The 19,256-nt window shown below is 37.5% G+C and overlaps 1 protein-coding gene across 1 annotated transcript in view; it reads right to left on the reverse strand.

Annotated features, from left to right (window-relative positions):
• Positions 1-19,256, reverse strand: part of USP25 (ubiquitin specific peptidase 25) — a 142,589-nt gene that overhangs the window by 115,644 nt on the left and 7,689 nt on the right. The window contains exon 2 of the mRNA XM_061194023.1: positions 972-1,049. Within this exon, the coding sequence (XP_061050006.1) occupies positions 972-1,049 (78 nt within the window). The remainder of the gene's footprint in view (positions 1-971; positions 1,050-19,256) is intronic.

Consider the following 19,256-nt stretch of genomic DNA (forward strand, 5'->3'; position numbering starts at 1 on the left):
CTCTGTTTCCTTATCTTTTAAAAAGGGGATAAAAATAATACCTACGTCATAGTTATTAGGAGGATGAGTTAGCCACATAAAGTACTTAGAATAGCACTGTAGTGCTTAATAAGTGCTAGTTATTATCACTACAATTATGATGATTATGATTACAATCATCCACAAGATAAATTATTTCTAGAAACAAATGAAGAACTTTTGGCTCAAAATCAAAAATGATATAATTAATGTTGTCTCTCAGAGCAACTTGCAAAGGACTGAAGCTATGTGTATGCCTATAGCAGCAAAAATGCTGTACTGCTGTTAGCCTTTGGCAGCAATCTATAAATAAACTTAAAATGCAGTTCTAGTTCTTGAACATCTTTCATTCACTTGCTCTCTTTCAATGTGCATATCCATGTGATTTGACTCATCTGGGTGCCACTGTGTGGAAATGAGCATACTTCATAAAATGTAACAAAAATCATGCCCTTCATTTAGTGCATAATAAAACAGTTTGATGTTGAATGTTCTTAAGGTGCAATTAATTGAACGTTAGCCAATTTATATTTCTCCTTCTTGGAAGAAAAAAAATGTAACTTCTGACACTCTATTAATTTTCTCCCACCTCCTCTTCCTCCTCCTCCTCTACCCCACCTTACCCCCCACCCCCAATTAAACTCTAAAATCATGTCTCTTGGGTAAAACCAGCCATTAGCACTTGGATTCACTTCCCTCCTTTGTGCATGAAAAGTGTTTCACATGGAGAGGTCTTCTTTCACTCCAAGGTATCTTGGAACATTAGGCTGCTAAAAGCTAACATGCTTGAAGTTGCAGTATGTTATGTTAAGTAAGGTTCTTACTTTATAAAAGTTCTTTCCTATATCTCTACTACTACCCATGGTATAATTAAAAAACTCAAGTTTCAAATATGGTAGGCAGTGGAGATGAGGGTGTACTAGAAACTGTATGTTGCAAAACAAAGGCCGTACCTTCAAGGCTTGCTGTAGTATCTGGGCATCATTAATCCCAGTAATTTCTCTCAGCTGGTTCAAAAACGTCTGCTGGTGCTAGAGGAAGGGAAAAACCAAAAGTGTTATCTATGAAATCTGAAAATATACAAGGACAAGAAAATAAATGACCTTTGGGAAAAAAACAGAAAACACAAAATAAACTAGAGTGAAAAACAAAAAAACAATAGAACTTGACAAAGATTGAATAAATTTCATTCTTTTAGGAAGAATGAACCATACTGTGGTAGCCCTTATTCCATTCTCATGTTTCTAAAAGCCCATTCTTCACTGCCTAATTTATGCCTCCCAACAAGAAAAGGAGTGATCTGCCTGATGGCTAAACTTAAGAAGAACTAAGGAAAACAGGTATTCATTGGGCTACTTTAACTAGGGGATGAGACCACAGAATGAAATCCAGGCAGCCCTATTAATCGCTCTCTCTACCTAAAGTCAGCCAGCATTGAGGCACCTAGGATGTTTGGAAAAAACATGCCTTTGGCAGGCCAAGCACTAGGTGGATATATTACACCAGGGGGAATTCTACCCTATTCAAGGAAAAAAAGGATCATCTCATTTTCCAATCTGTCATAAAAGATCCGAAATAAAATTGATCACTTGCCCCCATTTGCTTTAAATCTGTTTATACTCTATTGATCTATATAATCGACTATACTCTACTGGAGAGAAAAAGAGGTAGGATAAGATTCTACTACCAAAACCCTTCCCCTAAACTTCCCTAATTAAGAACCACGCTCCTCCCTACATCTCTGCATTTCTTAAAACAAGTTCCCCAAAACTGTAAGACGGCACCATGAAATAAAGAAAGCTCAATGGATATGACATGGAAAACAAGTCACCACTAGAATAAAAGGATCTGCTGAAATCTTCTGTCTTCCCACTAAACATTCGTATGTGACATTCACTAAATGTCACTCAATGTTTCCTCCTCCAGCATCCTGTCCAAATTCTAGGTAGGGTAAAGGGCAAAGGACAAAGGGTGTCTGCTAAATGACTCTGCGTTCTTTAATTTGTAAAGGTATTTACAAATACCTTTGATATAAATGAACCTAGAAGCACAGTTTGATTTAAGCAAACTGTATATTTTTAAATAGCAAATATATAATCTATATAGAATTTAATCTTTACAAAATCATATTAAGCTAAAGTGGTAAAATACAAAATTTTGTGTGTATATGTTAATGAGTACAAGGTAAGATGTAAAAAAGAATGTAAACCCAGAAAAGTTTACAGAGCCTGCATTGCATTAGACTCCCAATTCTTCTCCCATCTCTGTACCCACACCCTTTGCCACTTCTCACTTCCTCTCACTAGAAACGCGATATATTTCCTTGTTGTACTGATGATAGGCTTGGCCATGTGACAAGCTTTCATCAATGGCATATTAGCAAACAGTATGCAAGCAGACGTGAAATGTGCTCGCATGGTTGGGCTTGCCCTCTTGAACTTCTGCAACTTCCTCAAGAAGAACATAAGCTGGGAGCCCACTTGCTCCAGAAGAATGAGGTATGTGTTGCCCCAGAAAAATGGGGCACGTGAGAAGAGCCACCCCAACCAACCAATCTGAACACGATGACAATATTTTGGTATGCCACTAACTTTTGGTGTGGTCTGTTACACTGATAGTTGACTGCTAGAGAGTACTATAAGAATACTGAGTATTTTATGAAGAGAAGCAACGTCTAAAACTTTTTTAAATTAATTAATTAATTAATTAATCTATCTATCTATCTATCTTTGGCTGTGTTGGGTCCTCGTTGCTGCGCGCGGGCTTTCTCTAGTTGCAGCGAGTGGGGGCTACTCTTCATTGTGTTGCATGGGCTTCTCATTGCGGTGGCTTCTCTTGTTGCGGAGCACGGGCTGTAGGCACATGGGCTTCAGTAGTTGTAGCACAAGGGCTCAGCAGTTGTGGCTCATGGGCTCTAGAGCGCAGGCTCAGTAGTTGTGGTGCACGGGCTTAGTTGCTCTGTGGCAATGTTGGATCTTCCCAGACCAGGGCTCGAACCCGTGTCCGCTGCATTGGCAGGCGGATTCTTAACCACTGCGCTGCCAGGAAAGTCCTAAGACTTTGTTTTCACTTAGTATTTTGTTCATCTTTCACAATAATGTCAGCTAAATATCCTAATAAAATAATTCAGGTGCATGGTTCTTCATCTCATGAATTTTGACTGAAAAATGAAACAATAAAGAGAAAAGGATGAGGGTGGGGAAGAAGGCAGAGTGGGAAGGAGAAAAAGTAAATGTATTTTCTTAGCTAAGTTAGCAAGAAACGGGACCGAGATCTAAAGAGGTGAGCTATGAGAAAAATTCTAAGTTTATGGAAGATAAGCCACCTCATTTGTCAAGTTTTCCCCTTTGTTATTGGCATCTTCCAGCTGTGCTTTTCCTGTCTTTGAAAATTTGCACCTTCATTTCCTACAATTATATGTTTTTGTTGCTATTATTTCTGTTGTGATTAAGACCCTGGTCTTCTTTCAAGGTTTGCACCTTCTTATTTACCAAACTTCTGGTCTGATACACCCTGATCCTCAACTAAAAATGTCCTGCATATGGTTCTCTCCTCCTTGACTAGCGATTTTGGATCCAAGGTGGATCTAACCCACTATCATTTCTAGAATTCCTTTTCTGAGCTCTGAGTTCTTCCTTGTATGGATTTCTTATCTACTACAGTATAAGGAGGTGGGTGCAACCTGTTCACACTGCTGGACCAAGAAGAGCAAGACACAATGTTCAAAGAGATTCAATGGCTTGCAAACACCACAAAAATCAATAAGCAAACAAACCAAGACTATCTACAGGCCTTCAGATTCCTTCCTCGATGTAATTTTTACTGAGTGATGACATCCTTAAGTGTCTACTACATGCAAAATCCAGTACTATGCACTTCAGGGAGAAGAAGGCATCAGTAATTTCAATATAAAGTTAAGGATCAGAGTGTTTCACAGAAATTCCTTCCCCCCCACCTCCGTTGATCCTACGTAATGCTGGGTCTGTTTTAAATCTGTTTAAGTAAGACTACAGCATATTTAACATTGGTATAACTTCTTGAGAATGCAAAAAAGGATCACTGGCTTAAGCCAAAAAAAGAAGACAAGCACTTATTATGCTCTTGCTGTGTGCCAGACTGTTTTAAGTGCTTCCGGTGTATAATCTCATTTAATACATGTGCACGTGCACACACATAAACCCTCTAGAAAGTTACTCTCATTTTATAACTAATAGAATATTTAAGAGACTAATAAGTACAGAGACAGAAATGACTGACTAATTTTTCAACTTCCACAGCCCATGTCTCTTCCACATTTTCTCTATGGTGTCTGATTCTGCAGATTAAAGATTCAGTGAAAAATGAAAACTCAGCCCAAAAATCCATTACTATGCTGACATAAAATACTTAGATAATGGTACAAGAAAACTGGAGTACTGATGACCACAAGGCAGGAAAGCTTTCTGTGTTAAGGGGTGAGTGACTCTTAAGTCAGTCCTTGGTTCCTTTGACTGAATTTCTAAATATAAATAAAACTTGGTTTAGTGCAAAAGAAAGAAAGACAAAGGTTTCCATCTTCAGGGGAAAAAATGGTAACTCTTAGAATAACCTCTAAAAAAACCTCAAAATTTCTAAGAAAAGAAGAAAAAAACCCAATTTGATAGAAAATCCCAAAGTATTCATAAGCTTCAGAATCACATGCCCTAAACTTCAGAATCAGCATTGCTAGGCACCAAATGGTAAACATTTCAAAGTTACCTATCAATGAAAGGACTAACTATACTACTGCCTTTAAGGTACATAACCATACATATATCTATTTTTACAAATACCTTCTGCATCTACCTAATTAACACTGAACTGCCTTACTTCATGTTATCTCTTACCATAACAAAAAGTTCCCAAACTTCACTGACAGATAATTTCAAGTACATAATATATCCTTCAAGTACATCTTTGTAAGACCCAAACCTGCCTCTAACCAGATATATAAGAAAAAAAAAAAAACTTCATTTCATTAGTCTTGTTTTTTATTTTTATCCGTAATTTTAAGGAGGACAACATGATGACCTTTCATTTCCCTTCATATGTAATAATCTATGACCTCTCTGAGGAATTTTCCTACAGTACAACCCTTCTCATGGCTTAAAGGGCCCTTTGCATGCCCCAGCTATCTCTAGCTTCACCCTGCACTACTTTCCCCTTCTTCCTCTTCCCTCTTTCATTAGGGTCTACAAAATACTATTCAACTTCCTAATTCAAAGGTCTAACCTTTCTGTTAAGGTTAGAGGTTCCCCTGACACCACAGATTGTAATAACATACTATGTTAATCACCAGACTAAATCGAAGAGAGCACAAGACTGTCTATTTCGCTCATCACTGTGTTCCTGGTAACTAACTAGTACGGTGTCTGGCACACGGTAGGAACTCAATAAATATTGACTGAATAAATGAATATAGCAGAGTTGCAGAGGTGAACTGGAGTAAGTCAGATCACAGGGCTTGAACTCATCCACAGGAAGGAGGTACAAACTAATTATTGGAGATGGGAACAAAAAGCATGCGTAAATCATGCCACTTAGCAAATTTTCTACACTTTCCTACCTTGCCTCTAGAAGTTCACAGAACACTTTATAACCTAGTTCTGGTCCTGTCAATCCTGCCTGAAGGGGAGTGTACAGTACAATATTGTTCAAATTCCCAACTGCAAATAATTTACATATTAATCTCAAGAATAGTTGGGGTATCCTGTATTTTCTACTGCCACAGAGTTAAGGTTTATCTCAGTCTTGCTGGGTTAACAGCACTTTATTTTTTATTTACTAAAATATATTAATCACATACCTCTACGGATGTATAAATCTAAAAGTATGCTTTTTTATTCTTCACTATTTACATTTAGCCTTAGAAATGCTAGAAATTCTGAATTTAAAGTCTTTTCCCACCTTTTTATAGAATCCAGAGCTACAATCTTAAGCATTATGTAATCCCCCCCACCAAAAAATAAGAAGAAAGTGAAGAAATGAGATACTTTGTTCGCCCTCAATAAATGTTTGTTTCCATCCTTCCTCACATAAGAGTTCATACGCTTACCTTCCACTCCAGCCCTTCAACCAATCTAACATCTGCATGATGTCCATGCCCCTAATAGAATCTTCCATCCCTATAAACTGGCAGATATAAGACATGCATCAGAAGTAGAAACTCTAAACACAATTTTCCCCAAATATACTGTTACACACCGCTATAAGCTAAGTTCACACAAAGTTAAATACATATCTTGGCCAAATAAGAACCTAATACCATGAAACATGGTTTCTATGGCAATATGCATTTAGAGGTCCAAAAACCCAACTTGCAAAATCTTTTGGAACTGTGTTTTTAAATTAGAATGCCTATATTATGGAAAATGTGGGTAAACAAAACTTTTGTGAATCAAATCATATCCTTGAACTGCAATGTTTTCAGTTTAAATAAAGTATATATTTAACTTGTTTTTGATGTTAATGATCTGGCTGATTCCTAATATACCTCTCTAAGATATATAAAATCTTTGTGTCCAATTAAATCTTTATGTGTCTCTTGGTTTCTGTACTTAAATTTTCATAATTAACTTTCAGTCCAAAAATAAAATCCCTTATACTAATAAAACAAAATAAGTATGCCCTACGTAGAACTTTCAGACTAGAATACTACATAATTCCTAGCAGCTATATGTGTCACAAACAATTCCTTAAAGCAAATACAGTATTTGGTCACACTAATTACATTCATAATACATCCTACTGACTATTAGGAACTCCATTCTTCTAGATATAATGTTAGGTTTAATAAAGCTTTCTTTCCCGGACCCATAAAAGAGCCATTTGCAGAAGCCTTCAGCCTCCAGCACCTCAGCAAACTTGTCTTCCATCCAGTGGGCTTCAATCACAACCTCTCCAATAAGAACTGAATCTCAGTCTTGGAGATTGGTAAGACCTCTCCCAAATGTATTCCTTCCTTTATTCTTTAGAGTTCTCTTTGCACTTTAGCAGCCAATCATCTATTACTAGTCAATACTTCTTTGTATTAAGCTTTCCCTGTTCAAATTACTGTGTAGTTTCTGTGTCCTAACTGGACTCTTACTCATACAACTTCCTTAAAAGCAATTTTTGTATTCTAATAATACGTTAATGATGCAATTCTGTACTTTTAAGAGAGTAAGTCTCAAAAACAATAGGAAGAGGAAAATTAACCATAAATGGTAAGTGCTATCCAAGAACCACCGCTTACTGAGCACTTATTAAAAAGTGTATAAGGCACCAGAGATTTCATTATGTGGGCAAGATCAATTAAATCATTGGCCATTGGTGACTGAGCTCAATCTCTAGTCCCTCTCTCCTCCTTGAACTGGGGAGTGGGCTGAAAGTTCTAACTCGCTAATCATAGTGGTTGGTTTTTCTGAGGCACAGCCCCCATCCTGAAACTATCTAGTCCCCCAACCAGGAGTTATCTCATTAGCATACAAAAGACAGTAAATTTCTGTGGCAGAAACCAGGGGAAAAGACTAAATATTTACTTTTTATTTTACCACACCTAGCCTGTACAGCTACTTGTAGATAACAGAAGGCACCAAATTGTTTTGTTTCTTTGTCCTTGCTCATGGACTTCTCTTCGTTTAGAATGCTACCTTCAATCTCCCCATACATCTTCAACATTACCTCCTCTATGAGGCCCTTCCTGTTCTTAGATCCTCTCCTTGGTCCTACCAATATATCCTGTATATACTTCACTTAACTTCTAATATAATGTATGCATTTCTGGCTCCCACCCACCAAACTATAAGCTTTTTTATAGTGTATTATTTATTTCTCTATCTGCTTAAGACAAAGAATAAATGAATGGATGGACATGATAATAAGAGTCGACTGGGTATCTAAGCAGAAATGTACAACAGGAATTGAAAACCTGAAACAAGAGTTTATGTGAGGGTGAAAATTTTATTTTGAAAATAAAAACTTGGTAGTAGTGAACATATATGACTGAGAAACTACATAATCTCTCAAAGCTTGCAAAGAAGAAAGCAGAAAGTCAAAGACTAAACCTTGAAAAACTCCTACAGTTAAGCAGACACACAGTATATGGTATTAACAGCCAAATTTTACCATGCTGTATTGCCCAAATGTAAATAGTTTAAATATATGTACTGATAGTACACAGCAAAAGCTGACAAGCTTACAAAAATCTTGCCTATAGCTAGGCCTACTTGCTACTGTCTTCTTACCCGTCAATTCTCAACTTCTTTGTGTTTGTAGTACTTGTTCAAATATTAAATATTTTTGGCAGCATACTTGAAAAGGTTTAAAACTTTCACCACAACAAAATTCAACAACTCCTAAAGTGGTAATAATTACAACACAATTATTATTCCAGTACAACAATACTGTCGCATGGTATCTGCAAAAGGAGTTATCACACTGCCCAGTAGTATCTCACCCTCTTGATTACCCAGGCACTAAGACATGCTCACAGGCAAAATATTGACAAGTTCCAAAACATAATAGTTATACGGCACTAACTTAAAAGTAAGCTATAATTGCTACCTCTTATTCACAGCAAGTGTATTCCACTCTACACTAAATCACAAAGCCTGTTCAGTTCAACATTCTGCTTAAGGGATACTAGAATAATTACAATACATTTACTAAGCTATAGCAAAAAAAAAAGTTTTAAACTATGGTCATACTTGGTGGCACATCTCTGAAGATTTGACAACAAAAAGGCTGAGAACACTACTCTTAAGACAAAGGCTATCAAATAAGTACCAGGGTCACAGATGGAATGTGGATGACAACAGCAATAAAATCTACTCCGAATGTTTAATAAAGCTATTTTACAAGAATATCCTGATATACATATATTACTTTCCTTGGCTGAAGCTGCAACTGCCAAGTTAGCTTCTGTAAAACACTACCATCTGTCAAATTAAGCTAACCTTGTTATCCTGGTTTTTTAATTTTGGTTACATCTGAGTTAACAGTTGGTTTTTGGTTTTAGTGCATAAAAGCTACACAATAGAACATAATAAATGTATGTCTATTTTATATTTATGCAAGCTTCAGTAAAACTATAATAAAAATACTTTAGTTCAAGAAAGAGTTCCAGAAACCTCCTTTCCTGTCTTCCTTTAAAACAGTCCTAACTCAAGGATAAAAAAATACTGCCATCAAGTGGAGTATTAATGGGAAGGAGAAACTTTTCAATAAAGCTGCTGGTTCTCAGATGAGAAAAATCAACTCGGACACCTACTTAGACATGCAAAATTCAAATCCAATTGGAATAAGACTTAAATACCAAAAGCAAAACAAGAAAAAGATTACACGGCAATAAAAGAGAATATCTTTATGTAACAGGTATGAAAGATCAAAATAAAGGAAACTAATTACATATAAGACTAAATCAAAATGGACTCCTATTCATGAAAGAACAACATAAAGGGAGTAAAAAGACATACTGATAAACGGAAAAAGATATTTGCAGAATATGTAAGTTGGAAAAAAAAAGTAGTATATAAACTATAAAGAACTCCTTCAAATCAAAAAAGGTAAAACAATCTCCCCCCCAAGAAAAAAAAAAACAGAAACAAATGTGAATTTCACAGGGAAAAAAAACCTCAATGGTCCATAAACATATAAAAAGATAACCAATTAGGTTATCAACACCAGAATGGTTAAGTTCTTGTGTAACCATAAGTATAAATAACCACCACATATGCTCATATGCTTCCTTCTCTATCCCACCAAAGCTTCACATGCTCAGATTCACTGGGTGCCCTCCCTCTGATGCCACAAGCAAAAATGGAAGTATTATCAGTTCTATTAGTTCTGCAGGCTTATTATCAACTTGAAGTCCCAGCCCCACTGGGGAAGAAGCCCGGAAGTCAGTTCTGAGAATATGTATGGTACAACTAGAACAGGCACAAAGAGTGTCCATGACCCCAGGAGGCCTGTGCAGAGAGCTCCTTCTTCCCTCCAAAAGCTGGAAATTTTAGACCTGAGGCAGTGGACTGCTGCTAATTTCCTTTCAACCCACTTCCTTGGCCCTGTCCTGACCCAAAGCCTTTCTCTAAGGCCTCATGGGAAGACTTTAGGGGCCCTCCCTCTGACACACCAAGACCAGCTCAGAGGCCTCAGTGGAGGATACAGCAAGCCCCACACCTCCAGCCCAAGCTTGTTTCTGTAGCTCCATTTCAAAGAAATGAGACATTTGATTTTGCATGTATTCTGGCTCAAATTATGATGCATAAACTTTTGTATATGCAAGTGTATGGTTGGTTCTCACATTAGTGCAAGCACAGCATCAGATCCTGGCCACTAATGGTTCTTCATTCCTGGTCCCTCTCTCTACACTCCTCCCCCACATCTTTCCTCTTCACTAAGGACCTAGCTCTCAGCTCTGCAGCCAATCCTGTCCTCAAAGCTAGTGCCACTCACCCCAACAGAGCCACTTCCAGGCTGAACAACACGAACAAAAACCCAACAAATAATAAGTTTCTAGTTCAAAACAAGCTATTCTTCTGTCTTATTCTCACATGGACCAAAAACCATAAGAAAAGTCTTTCTCTGTTCAATTGTTTACCTGTCCACAGTTCATCCCACCCCATCATTAGTCCCACAAGTTCTTTCCAAACTTCCAAGCTAACTACAATGTGAAAGTATTTTTGTACCCTGTGGGAAAAAATACACATCATAAAGATTATTCTTGTGTGTGCTATTAATTATTAAAGAGATTAATGCTAGTCTAAGGCATGAAGAAGAAAAGGCTTTTCATTCCTCAGTAGTGAGCATTCTTTATGAGGTATTACTTTAAAAAATATAAAATGAAGGAAAAATGGTGTAATTTCATTTTGTTTTGTAAGCATATCAGTACATGCTCCTAAGTGTTTTACCTCTAGGAACATCTTTAACTTTTTTGCCATTTTCAGACTTGGAAAAATAAGTAGCTTTTGTTATTGCTGATCCTATGAGAATGTAAAACTGAATAATATATGAGAAACAATACTTAAAAGTCATACAAAAATAGCCAATAAGCACATGAAAAGATGTCCAAAACCATTAGTCATTAGGGAAATACATACTGACACCACAATGAGGTACCACTACATACTCACTAAAATGGCTAAAATATAAAAATTGACAATACCAAGTGTTAACAAAGATATAGACCAACTGGAACTCTCATACATTGCTGATGGGAATGTACAATGGTACAACCACTTTGAATAACCATTTAGCCATATCTTACAACAATTCCACTCCTATATATTTGTCCAAGAGAAATACTTTAGAAGTACATCAGGTAACAAAGTAATGAACTGTCCTTTAAAAGCAGCAATAAAGAGGGATGTGAGGCAGTTTACAGAGTTACCATAAAACATTACTAAAACTGGATGGAGAAATCATGGGGAAAATAAGGGAGGAGGATTAAAATGAAGTCATCGATAAGTTTTTCCACAGACAAAAGGCAGGCTAGGACTTCCTTGGTGGTGCAGTGGTTAAGAATCTGCCTGCCAATGCAGGGGACACGGGTTCGAGCCCTGGTCCGGGAAGGTCCCACATGCCGCAGAGCAACTAAGCCCGTGCACCACAACTACTGAGCCTGCACTCTAGAGCCCACAAGCCACAACTATTGAGCCCACATGCCGCAACTACTGAAGCCCACGCGCGTAGAGCCTGTGCTCCGCAACAGGAGAAGCCACTGCAATGAGAAGCCCGCGCACCACAACGAAGAGTAGCCCCGCTCGCCACAACTAGAGAAAGCCCGTGCAGCAACAAAAAGCCAACACAGCCAATAAATAAATTAATTAATTAATTAATTTTTTACAAAGGCAGGCTAAGGACATGGCGGGGGGGGGTCAAGGACCATAGGGTCCTGCTCTGTTTCACTATGACAAGATCAGGGTGTAGCAAGAAAACTCTGGATAGCTGTTTATAAAGGTCTCCTAGGGTGACATTAGCTTGGAAATTATTACATTTAAGGGTGTGATCTTATACTATCAGTGTCCCAGAGTAGATTGGCATGTTTTAGTCCACAAGAGTAAAAAACAAGAAAGAAAATAAACCAAACCATTTGTTCATTTGTTGGGGGGTGAAGCTGAAAAAATAAATAAATTAAAAAACAATAAATAAAAGCAGCAATAAAACAAAAACATCCACTATCATCACTTCTAATCAACATTTATCATATGTCTTACCTAGTATAAGAAAAAATGAAATTATAGGCATAGAAATTGTAAATAAATAAAACTGTCATGATTTATTTATGATATGATCTTTTATGTAGAAATTCTAAAATTATCTATGAAAGTTTTAGAGTAAAGTTTAGCAAGGTGGCTAAATATAACATCACTATACAAAAGCCAGCTGCATTCATACACACCAGTAACAAATAACAAACATTTTAAAGCACCACGTATTATTATTATCAGAAAGTATCAACTACATAGGACAAATAATGTGTAAGAATTCTACTGTTAAAATTATAAACTAAAATAAAAGAGTTAAAGAAGACCTAAATAAAAAGAAGTATACCCTGTTTCATGGATAGAAAGACTCAATATCATAAAGATGTTAATGATCCCAAATTGGTATATAGATTCAATAAAATTACTAAAAAACTCAAACAGTGTTTTTCAGAGAACTTGGTAAAATTATTCTAAACTTTCTAAGGAAGATAAAGTACCATAACACTTCGGAAGAAGAGGGGCAAACTTATTTTTTCAGTACTAGAGATTATTATGAAGCATTAACTTTTCAATAAGGTAAGATTAACAACAACAAAAAATCATATACAAAATAAAAATTAAATTGGATCCTTACCTCACACCAGGTACAAAAAGTTAACTACAGACAATATAAGGTCTAGATGTTACAAACGTAACTTTAAAATTCTTATTACTATATAGATGAATTTCATTTACATATCAAGGTGAAAAACATTTCCAAAGTTAAAACAACTAAAATTAAAAATATATACCTTCAGGAATTCAGAGCGGCAATAAAAAGGAAAAAGGAACTCAAGGGGAGAATGAAGACAGGATTCAAGCTGATTACAATCTCAAATGAAAATAGAGGGATGCGATGAGGGGACTATATGGTTAGATATAGGTTACTTACAAAGTTCTCACTTGTGTTTTAAGTAGTGCATTCAATGTGTACTTATCATTAAAGATTAATATACTATTTCATAAGTAAATAAAAACATATTTGCATAGATAGCTGATCATGATCCAACGTTTATGATTAATTCGATTCTGTGTACTTCAAAACCAATTAGTGTATACATTATTAAATTAAACCCACAAAAAAGTATCTGACCACCTGTGGAGCATTACAAACATAATAATGTAGACAAAGTAAAAAGTTATCCTAGCACATAGAGCAAAAAGGGAAAGAAATTATAAAATGAAATTTGAAGCAAGGTAGAGAGATGAATGGTATCTAATATTCAAATAATGTAGTTTCAGAAGGAGAAAGAAAAAAGGAATAGAATAGAAGAAATAATTCTTAAATATATATCTTTTTCCTGAGAAGAACACTAGAGTTTTCAGATCAAAAATCCTCGCCAGGATGGTTAAAAATACACACACACACACGTGTGAAATTTCTCAATTCTAAAACAAAGAAGAACTCTTATAAGCTTATACAGAGAGTTAACAACTTATCTACCAAAAAAAAAACAAACGGTATTAAACTACATAGAAAAATATAGCTAAAATTAAACACCTAAATACCTATTTTTAAAAAACTTATTAGCTACTAACATGTAACACAATTAAGTAATATTTTTGATGTAAGGTATATTGTAAAAAATTTTAAATAGAGGGAGGGGCAAGATGGCGGAAGAGTAAGACGCGGAGATCACCTTCCTCCCCACAGATACATGAGAAATACATCTACACGTGGAACTGCTCCTACAGAACACCCACTGAACGCTGGCAGAAGACGTCAGACCTCCCAAAAGGCAAGAAAAGCCCCACGTACTTGGGTAGGGCAAAAGAAAAAAGAAATAACAGAGACAAAAGAATAGGGACGGGACCTGCACCAGTGGGAGGGAGCTGTGAAGGAGGAAAGGTTTCCACACACTAGGAAGCCCCTTCATGGGCAGAGACTGCGTGTAGCAGAGGGGGGAAGCTTCAGAGCCACGGAGGAGAGCGCAGCCACATTGGTGTGGAGGGCAAAGCGGAGAGATTCCTGCACAGAGGAGCGGTGCCGACCAGCACTCACCAGCCCGAGAGGCTTGTCTGCTCAGCCGCCGGGGTGGGCGGGGGCTGGGAGCTGGGGCTCGGGCTTCGGTGCTAGCCGGGAGGGAGTCCGGGAAAAAGACTGCAGCTGCCGAAGAGGCAAGAGACTTTTTCTTGCCTCTTTGTTTCGCGGTGCGCAAGGAGAGGGGATTCAGAGCGCCACTTAAACGAACTCCAGAGACGGGCGCGAGCCGGGGCTATCAGCGCGGACCCCAGAGACGGGCATGAGACACTAAGGCTGCTGCTGCCGCCGCTAAAAAGCCTGTGGACGAGCACAGGTCATTCTCCACACCGCCCCTCCCGGGAGCCTGTGCAGCCCGCCACGGCCAGGCTCCCGTAATCTGGGGACAACTTCCCCGGGAGAGCGCACGGCGCGCCTCAGGCTGCTGCAACGTCACGCCAGCTTCTGCCGCCGCAGGCTCGCCCCGCCTCCTCCGTACCGCCCCCTCCCCCCGGCCTGACTGAGCCAGAGCCCCCGAATCAGCTGCTCCTTTAACCCCGTTCTGTCTGGGCGGGGAACAGACGCCCTCAGGCGACCTACATGCAGAGGCGGGTCCAAATCCAAAACTGAACCCCGGGAGCTGTACGAACAAAGAAGAGAAAGGGAAATCTCTCCCAGCAGCCTCAGAAGCAGCAGATTAAAGCTCCACAAACAACTTGATGTGCCTGCATCTGTTGAATACCTGAATAGACAACGAATCATCCCAAATTTAGGAGGTGGACTTTGGGAGCAGGATATATTAACTTTTCTGCTTTTCCTTTTTTTGTGAGTGTATATGTGTATGCTTCTGGGTGAGATTTTGTCTGTATAGCTTTGCTCTCACTGTTAGTCCTAGGGTTAGGTCCGTCATTTTTTTTTTTTTTTTTACTTAAAAAAAAATTTTTTTTCCCTAATAAATGTTTTCTTAATAATTTTTTCCTTATTTTCTATTTTTAAAAAAATTAAAAAAATTTTTTAATAAGTTTTTTCATATTTATTTTAAAAAATTAAAAATTTTTTTTCTTAATAAATTTTTTAATAATTTTTTCTTATTTTTAGTATAAAAAATTAATCTATTTTTAAAAATTAAAAAATTTTTTTTCTTAATAAATTTGTTCTTAATAATTTTTTTTCTTATTTTTTATTATAATTGCTTTATTTTATTTTATTTTATCCTCTTTCTTTCTTCCTTTCCATTTTTTCTCCCTTTTATTCTGAGCCGTGTGGATGAAAGGCTCTTGGTGCTCCAGCCAGGCATCAGGGCTGTGCCTCTGAGGTGGAAGAGCCAACTTCAGGACACTGGTCCACAAGAGACCTCCCAGCTCCACGTAATACCAAACGGCAGAAATCTCTCAGAGATCTCCATCTCAACATCAAGACCCAGCTTCACTCAACGACCAGCAGGCTACAGTGCTGGACACCCTATGCCAAACAACTAGCAAGACAGGAACACAACCCCATCCATTAACAGAGAGGCTGCCTAAAATCATAATAAGGCCACAGACACCCCAAAACACACCACCAGACGTGGACGAGCCCACCAGAAAGACAAGATCCAGCCTCATCCACCAGAACACAGGCACTAGTTCCCTCCACCAGGAAACCTACACAACCCACTGAACCAACCTTAGCCACTGGGGACAGATACCAAAAACAATGGGAACTACGAACCTGCAGCCTGTGAAAAGGAGACCCCAAACACAGTAAGATAAGCAAAATGAGACGACAGAAAAACACACAGCAGATGAAGGAGCAGGGTCAAAACACACCAGACCTAACAAATGAAGAGGAAATAGGTAGTCTACCTGAAAAAGAATTCAGAATAATGATAGTAAGGATGATCCAAAGTCTTGGAAATAGAATAGACAAAATGCAAGAAACATTTAACAAGGACGTAGAAGAACTAAAGAGGAACCAAGCAACGATGAAAAGCACAATAAATGAAATTAAAAATACTCTAGATGGGATCAATAGCAGAATAACTGAGGCAGAAGAACGGATAAGCGACCTGGAAGATAAAATGGTGGAAATAACTACTGCAGAGCAGAATAAAGAAAAAAGAATGAAAAGAACTGAGGACAGTCTCAGAGACCTCTGGGACAACATTAAATGCACCAACATTCGAATTATAGGGGTCCCAGAAGAAGAAGAGAAAAAGAAAGGGACTGAGAAAATATTTGAAGAGATTATAGTTGAAAACTTCCCTAATATGGGAAAGGAAATAGTTAATCAAGTCCTGGAAGCACAGAGAGTCCCATACAGGATAAATCCAAGGAGAAACACGCCAAGACACATATTAATCAAACTATCAAAAATTAAATATAAAGAAAACATATTAAAAACAGCAAGGGAAAAACAACAAATGACACACAAGGGCATCCCCATAAGGTTAACAGCTGATCTTTCAGCAGAAACCCTGCAAGCCAGAAGGGAGTGGCAGGATATACTTAAAGTGATGAAGGAGAAAAACCTACAACCAAGATTACTCTACCCAGCAAGGATCTCATTCAGATTTGATGGAGAAATTAAAACCTTTACAGACAAGCAAAAGCTGAGAGAGTTCAGCACCACCAAACCAGCTTTACAACAAATGCTAAAGGAACTTCTCTAGGCAAGAAACACAAGAGAAGGAAAACACCTACAATAACAAACCCAAAACATTTAAGAAAATGGGAATAGGAACATACATATCGATAATTACCTTAAATGTAAATGGATTAAATGCTCCCACCAAAAGACACAGACTGGCTGAATGGATACAAAAACAAGACCCATATATATGCTGTCTACAAGAGACCCACTTCAGACCTAGAGACACATACAGACTGAAAGTGAGGGGATGGAAAAAGATATTCCATGCAAATGGAAATCAAAAGAAAGCTGGAGTAGCAATTCTCATATCAGACAAAATAGACTTTAAAATAAAGACTATTACAAGAGACAAAGAAGGACACTATATAATGATCAAGGGATCGATCCAAGAGGAAGGTATAACAATTGTAAATATTTATGCACCCAACATAGGAGCACCTCAATACATAAGGCAAATACTAACAGCCATAAAAGGGGAAATCGACAGTAACACAATCATAGTAGGGGACTTTAACACCCCACTTTCACCAATGGACAGATCATCCAAAATGAAAATCAATAAGGAAACACAAGCTTTAAATGATACATTAAACAAGACGGACTTAATTGATATTTATAGGACATTCCACCCAAAAACAACAGAATACACATTTTTCTCAAGTGCTCATGGAACATTCTCCAGGATAGATCATATCTTGGGTCACAAATCAAGCCTTGGTAAATTTTAAAAAATTGAAATCGTATCAAGTATCTTTTCTGACCACAACGCTATGAGACTAGATATCAATTACAGGAAAAGATCTGTAAAAAATACAAACACATGGAGGCTACACAATACACTACTTAATAACGAAGTGATCACTGAAGAAATCAAAGGGGAAATCAAAAAATACCTAGAAACAAATGACAATGGAGACACGACGATCCAAAACCTATGGGATGCAGCAAAAGCAGTTCTAAGAGGGAAGTTTATAGCAATACAAGCCTACATCAAGAAACAGGAAACATCTCGAATAAACAACCTAACCTTGCACCTAAAGCAATTAGAGAAAGAAGAACAAAAAAACCCCAAAGCTAGCAGAAGGAAAGAAATCATAAAGATCAGATCAGAAATAAATGAAAAAGAAATGAAGGAAACAATAGCAAAAATCAATGAAACTAAAAGCTAGTTCTTTGAGAAGATAAACAAAATTGATAAACCATTAGCCAGACTCATCAAGAGAAAAAGGGAGAAGACTCAAATTAATAGAATTAGAAATGAAAAAGGAGAAGTAACCACTGACACTGCAGAAATACAAACGATCATGAGAGATTACTACAAGCAACTCTATGCCAATAAAATGGACAACCTGGAAGAAATGGATAGATTCTTAGAAATGCACAACCTGCTGAGACTGAACCAGGAAGAAATAGAAAATATGAACAGACCAATCACAAGCACTGAAATTGAGACTGTGATTAAAAATCTTCCAACACACAAAAGCCCAGGACCAGATGGCTTCACAGGCGAATTCTATCAAACATTTAGAGAAGAGCTAACACCTATCCTTCTCAAACTCTTCCAAAATATTGCAGAGGGAGGAACACTCCCAAACTCATTCTACGAGGCCACCATCACCCTGATACCAAAACCAGGCAAAGATGTCACAAAGAAAGAAAACTACAGGCCAATATCACTGATGAACATAGATGCAAAAATCCTCAACAAAATACTAGCAAACAGAATCCAACAGCACATTAAAAGGATTATACACCATGATCAAGTGGGGTTTATTCCAGGAATGCAAGGATTCTTCAATATACGCAAATCAATCAACGTGATACATCATATTAACAAATTGAAGGAGAAAAACCATATGATCATCTCAATAGATGCAGAGAAAGCTTTCGACAAAATTCAACACCCATTTATGATAAAAGTCCTGCAGAAAGTAGGCATAGAGGGAACTTTCCTCAACATAATAAAGGCCGTATATGACAAACCCACAGCCAACATTGTCCTCAATGGTGAAAAACTGAAACCATTTCCACTAAGATCAGGAACAAGACAAGGTTGCCCACTCTCACCACTATTATTCAACATAGTTTGGGAAGTGTTAGCCACAGCAATCAGAGAAGAAAAAGAAATAAAAGGAATCCAAATCGGAAAAGAAGAAGTAAAGCTGTCACTGTTTGCAGATGACATGATACTATACATAGAGAATCCTAAAGATGCTACCAGAAAACTACTAGAGCTAATCAATGAATTTGGTAAAGTAGCAGGATACAAAATTAATGCACAGAAATCTCTTGCATTCCTGTATACTAATGATGAAAAATCTGAAAGTGAAATTAAGAAAACACTCCCGTTTACCATTGCAACAAAAAGAATAAAATATCTAGGAATAAACCTACCTAAGGAGACA

The sequence above is a fragment of the Eubalaena glacialis genome, chromosome 6 (assembly GCF_028564815.1).
Source record: "Eubalaena glacialis isolate mEubGla1 chromosome 6, mEubGla1.1.hap2.+ XY, whole genome shotgun sequence".
In the NCBI taxonomy this organism is placed as follows: Eukaryota; Metazoa; Chordata; class Mammalia; order Artiodactyla; family Balaenidae; genus Eubalaena; species Eubalaena glacialis.